Source organism: Penaeus monodon, chromosome 16, assembly GCF_015228065.2.
Source record: "Penaeus monodon isolate SGIC_2016 chromosome 16, NSTDA_Pmon_1, whole genome shotgun sequence".
Taxonomy (NCBI): Eukaryota; Metazoa; Arthropoda; class Malacostraca; order Decapoda; family Penaeidae; genus Penaeus; species Penaeus monodon.
This window is the reverse complement of record NC_051401.1, coordinates 30,544,744-30,552,243: the sequence shown is the minus strand read 5'-3', so window position 1 is coordinate 30,552,243 and position 7,500 is coordinate 30,544,744. Positions and strand designations below refer to the sequence as shown.

At 21.5% G+C, this 7,500-nt stretch overlaps 1 protein-coding gene across 1 annotated transcript in view; it reads left to right on the top strand.

Moving 5' to 3' along the window:
- LOC119582708 (glycerol-3-phosphate acyltransferase 1, mitochondrial-like) overlaps nucleotides 1-7,500 on the top strand; it is a gene marked incomplete in the record, with an annotated part of 51,058 nt that overhangs the window by 20,491 nt on the left and 23,067 nt on the right. The window contains 2 exon segments of the mRNA XM_037931137.1: nucleotides 6,237-6,470; nucleotides 7,058-7,245. Coding sequence (XP_037787065.1) covers nucleotides 6,237-6,470; nucleotides 7,058-7,245 — 422 coding nt within the window.

The following is a 7,500-nucleotide window of genomic DNA, read 5'->3' as shown; positions in this document are numbered from 1 at the left end:
AATGAAGATTTGAAGATAACCGGCAGTGACCAATGATGAACATGTTACAATCAATGGAGTGGTTGTAGAAAATGTGAAAGAGTTCACTTATCTTGGAGCTGTTTTAACTAATACATATGATGATTCACCAGAGATAAAAAGAAGAATTGCCATTGCCAAAAACGCCACAGTTGCTCTCAATAACCTTTGGAAAGACCGAAGCATTACCTTACGGACAAAACTGAGGTTATTGAACTCATTAGTTTTCCCAATTGCGTCATATGGTTCTGAGTGTTGGGTGCAGAAGATAGAAAAGAAAAAGGTCAATAGTTTTGAAATGTGGTGTTACAGACGAATACTACGTATTAAATGGACGGAGAAGAAAACAAATGATGAAGTGCTGAGAAAAATAGATTGTAAAGATCAGCTGTTGGACATCTTGAACAAAAGAAAACTAAAGTTTATCGGTCATGTGATGAGAAGTAAAAGTATTGAGAAAGACTTGTTGACAGGGATGATGATAGGAAACGGAGGAAGAGGCAAACCGAAGACAAGACTGAGCGACAACATCAAAGATATTTGTGGGTTGTCGATGGTACAAGTTGAAAGAAAAGCACAAGATTGAGTTTAGTGGCGAAGGATGGTGGAGAGGTCCACGGCTGCTCAAGCATAAGCATACCGTTATTGATTGATATGTGTATATATATATATATATATATATATATATATATATATATATATATAAATATTTACATATATATATAAAAATATTTACATATATATATAAAAATATTTACATATATATATAAATATTTATATGTATATATAAATATTCATATATATATATATATAAATATTCATATATATATATATAATACATATATATATATATATATATATATATATGTGTGTGTGTGTGTGTGTGTGTGTGTGTGTGTGTGTGTGTGTGTGTGTGTTTTTTTATGTATATTTATGTGTGTGTGTGTGTATATATATATATTTATATATATATATAAGGCTGCGGTGGCCGAGTGGTTAGGGCATCGGACTCAAGACTGTCGCGACGGCAATCTGAGTTCGATGGTTCGAGTCACTGGCCGGCGCGTTGTTCCCATGGGCAAGGAACTTCACCTTGATTGCCTACCTAGCCACTGGGTGGGCAAGTCAGCCCAAGTCAATGACGGTCCCAGAACTGGGTAAATAGAGATGGTGACTCGATAAAAACACCGGGTGGAAGGCAACGGCAAAACCACCGCTCTAAATTGCCAAGAAAATCATGGAAAATCCATGATCGCCAACGTCCTTGTAGGACAGGGCACTCGAGAAAAAAAAAAAATATATATATATATATATATTATATATTAATATATATATATTATCTATTATATATATATATATATATATATATATATACTATATATATTTTATATATATATATATATATTATATAATTTATATAATATTATATATATATATAATATATATTATATATATGTATATATTATATAATATTATATATTATATATATATCTATATATATATTATATATATAGATAATATATTATATATATATTATATACATATTTGGTGTATTTAGTGTGTATTTATGTGTGTTATATATAGTATCTATATATATAATATAGTATATATTATATATATACTAGATATAATATTATAATATATATAGTAGTGTATATAATTTAATAATATTTAATCTATATAATATTATAATATATCTATAATATATATATATTAACTATATATAGATATATAAATATATATATAATATATATCTATATATTTAGTATGTAGTTCATATATTATTATGTAATATATGTATATATCATATACTAATAATATACATATAATAACATAAACTCACACACACAACTACAACACACACACAACACACACATACACACACAACAACATATACTAAATAACTATATAACAAAACTATAAAAAATAATCTATAAAATATCTAAAAATCAAATACAATATATATATGTATATATATATATATATATATTATATAGTATATATATATATTTGTATGTGTATTATGTATATAGTGTATATAGTATATATATATATATATATATATATACTATATAGATATATATAGTATATTCGTTATGTATTATATACTATATATATATATATTTATATAATATATCTATTATATATTATATATATATATATTATATACATAATATACATAAAACACACACACACACACACACACCACCCACCCACACACACACACATATATATAATATATATATATATTATATTTATATATATATATATTATATATATCATATATTATATACTAATATACATAAATACTACATCTATCATAAAAACACATTGTCGTGTGCCCACTGTGGTTATATGAATCAATCTACTAACATATATATATATATATATATTATATATATTTATATATATATTATATATATAATATAATATATTATATATATATATGAGATATATATATATATATATATAATGTGTTGTGTTGTGTGTTGTTTTTGTTATTTTATTGTATATATATATATATAATATATATATGTATAATATATATATTATAATACAACACATATTTATATATATTATATATATATATATATATATATATATATATACAATATTTATATATATATAATATCTATTATATATATATATCATTATATATACATATATATATATATTATATATATACATATATTATATATATATACACATAAATATACTTAAACCCCACACACACACCACACCACACACATAAACATATATATATATATATATATTATATATATATATATATATATATTATATACTATATGTGAGTGTGGTGGTGTGTGTGTGTGTGTAAGTAATATGTATATATTATGTGTATTATATATGTATATATATATATATATTATATATTTTTTTTTATCTATATATTTTATATATATTATATATATATATATTATATTATATACTATTCTATATAATATTATACACATATATATACATAAACAAACTACCATACACACCACACAAATACACACTTATATATATATATATATATATACTATATATATATATATATATATATTATATATATATGTTTTTGTTTTTATTGGGTTGTTTATTATACTTTATTTGTATATCTATATATTTATAATCTACACATATATATAGCTATTCTATCTTTTATATATCGATATTATATACTATATATCACTATATATATATAATATTATATATTTATATATTATCTTATATATTAATATCTAATAATTATATATATCATATATATACTCATATACATATTAATATATATCTTGTGTTATTGTGTGTCATTTACATGTGTATTCTATGTATATATATATTATATATAATTATATATATATAGTATATATATATATATATATATATATATATATAATACTATATCTATATATTTTTTACTTATGTTTCATTTCTAGTATATATTATGTTGATATATATATAATATATCATATTTATTGATATATAATTATATATATATATATTTTGTGTGTATTATCTATATATATATATATATTATCATCTATATAATATCTATATAATTGTTCATACTATTAACACACCACACACACACACACATCACCCGCACCACACACACACACACACCCACACACATACTATAAAATATTATATATATATATATATATATATTTTATATATATATATATGATATATATATATATATCTATTATCATATTATTTCTGTTTATATTATATATATCATACTATTTGTGTCTATTATGATATTTATGTGTGGTATATAGAATAGTAATATATATATATATATTATTATATATATATTATTTAATTATATACTAATATATAATAATTATATAATATATATATATATATTATATATATGATATTATATATATATATATATAATATATTTTGTGTGTTGTTGATTATATCATGTGATAATAATCTACTATCTATATATATAACTATATCTAATATATATAATATCATATATATATAGTTATTACATAATCTATCATTACATAATACTAAAATATCACACTACACATACACAACCACATCACACACACACACACTACCACACACCACAAATATAACACAATATAATATATATATATATATATATATATAGATAGATATTTTATAATATATATCATATACAATATATATATAATCATAAAAATATATATAATCATATATAAATAATAAATATATCTATATTGTGTTAGTTATGTATATTATGTGTGTGTATTCTATATCTTATTATATCTATATATTATTATATATATATTATGTCTATATATATATCTTATATATATATATATTATATCTGTATATCTATCTATTCTATATTCTATATATATATTTACTATTATATACTATATATTATTTTTGTGTGTCATTTACTTGATATTTGTGTATATATACTTATTATATCTATGATATATCATATACATACTATATACTCTATCTATATATATATGTACTATATTTTTTTATTCTCTGTATATATATATATTCATCTCTATTTTATATTATATATATATATATACTGTAATATACCTAATACATCTATTTTTATCATATTAATATATCATATATCATATATAATATCTATATCATATATATATATATATCTCAATTATCTATACTAAATATACTCTATATACACCTCACAACCACACTACTAACTAAACCATACACCACACACAATTAAATCACTATATATTATATAATATAGTATATATATTATATATTATTATATATATCTATTATATACTAATTTTATGTCTATATAAATATTTATATATATATGCATATATATATTATATATATTATCACCTATCTATTTTTATATATCTTTTATTCTATATCTTATTATATATAATTATTATATACTATCATATTATCTATATAATGTTTGTGTGTGTGTGTGTGTTGTTGGTGTATATTTTGTATTCTATTATATTGTATATTATATTTCTATATATATATATATTTTTTATTTATTATCTATATCTATTATCCTCATTCTATTATCTATATTTATATTATAATATCTATAGTATATAATTATTATTCATATTATTTCTATTATACTTTCTTTTATATTTATTAATTTTCTAATACATTATATTATATAATATATAATCTATATATATCTCTATATCTCATTTGTTCATATCACATTACTATATATATACTTCTATATCTTCTATCTCATAATCATTATATATCGTATCATATCAATATTCTAACTTGTTTATCTATCATTACATATATGATATATATACACATATTTATATATATTATCAATACTATCTTATATATATATATATAGTTAATAATATATATATATATATCATATATATATCATAATATATATATATATATACTTACATATATCTTATATATATTTTATTATATTATTATATATATTATATATAATATCTATATATTTGTTGTGTCTTTTTATTTTTATGTATATTTGTTTTTTTATATTTTTTTATTGTTTCTATTCTTTTCTTATACTATATTATATATCTATATATATTAATCATTATATATATATTTTTGTTTTCTTGTGTATTATGTTAGTTTAATGATTATATATTATGTATATAATATATCTATTATCATTTCGTATATAATATTATAATATATACTTATATATATATATATATATTATATATTATATATATTACTATATATATTATATATATATATATATATATATATCATTATTATACTCTTTATATATTTTTATTTGTTTTTTATTATTTATATTCTATGTATATATTCTCTATATATATCATATATATCATATATTATATTTATATCTTCTATACTTCTATTATTTTATATCTTTTATTTTTATATATTTTATTATATTTTATTATTTATTTTCTATATATATATCTTTTCTCATTTTTTATATTTATTTTTTTACTAAATGTTTATAATCTCCTTATAATGCAATAAAGATATCTCTTCCTGGAGTAATTTCCTACAGTTACTTATGCAAACTTTTTTATATGTCATATGTTCTTTTTCACCATTCAGCCTGCACCCTATCTCTGACATTTACATCTCCAACAATATCACTCGTGACATGCAGTACATTTTCACACAATCATGACACATGGCTTGTCATAACCAGTGCACAAGTAAATTGTGTCCATTATTTTCTGCTTTGTGATTAGTGTTTTATATTACAGATTAACGGGCTATGTGTTGTTCAAAGTATTTAGTAACCTGTTGATGTCAGTGACTGTTCATGGAGGTCAGCAGGAGGTCATTGAGAGGGCTTCACGCAGGGACACACCTGTCATCTTCGTCCCTCTGCATCGTTCCCATGTTGACTATCTGTTTGTTACCTGGGTTCTCTTCAACCGTCAAATTCCAGCACCCATAGTTGCTGCAGGAGACAATCTTCGGATCCCTGTTTTTGGGTACGCTGGGAATGAAATGAATCCAAGCACACAAGTTCTTTTCAAATTTTTTCTCCTGTGACATATCAGTATTCACTGCTCTTTATACATTTTTAAAATTTATTGAATGGTAAGGTGCTTTCTGTGTGGTCTTATCATTTTTAATATATTATAAGTAATGACCCTTTGAAATCATGGGCTTTTTTACCAAATGCTCAAGCCATAAGAGATCTAAAAGCAATATGTTTCAGTTATTTTCCATATTTTATGGTTAATAACTTATGCATTATGGTAATCATTGTAGTGGCTATGGTAATAACAGTAGTAGTGTAGTAAGAACTTCATCATCATCATCATCATCATTTTTATTATTTTTAATATTTTTATTGTTATTACTACATTGGTCATATTAATATTGTTATTATTATTATGGCATTGGTATCAGTTTCACTATGAATTTGGCTAATATACAAAGTTGTAGTTCATTCTTAATTATTATAGATATCAACTAAAACATATTGTGCTTAAAGGATTTTGAGAAGTAACTTTCATTAACATTAGGAACATGTGTAAGCTCAGTAGGTATGATTTTTCTTATATGCCAACAGATGGTTGCTTCGAGGTCTTGGTGGATTCTTCATTAAGCGTCGCCTTGAAAGCTGCAAGGCACGGAAGGATATTGTGTACCGCTCGGTCTTGCAGACATATGTTACACATGCATTGCAAGCAGGATATAACTTGGAATTCTTTATTGAAGGAGGTCGAACTCGCACAGGCAAACCTTGCATGCCAAAAGGTAGGAAAGAGAAGAACAAATGATTTTATCTTTTCCAGATAATGATAGTTTTAACTCTACAATGACAGTACTTGAAATTTCTTGGTGTCATATTCATGCTCTGCAACTTCTAGCCTTTTGGCCAGTAGTATGCGATTTCTTCCTGACCAATTTGCATCGTGATGCTATAGCGTACCTCTGATGAGTTGTTTTCATCATGGCTGAGTGTTCTTGGCTATATAAAGGTATTGTTACTATGTATTTAGAAACTTTACT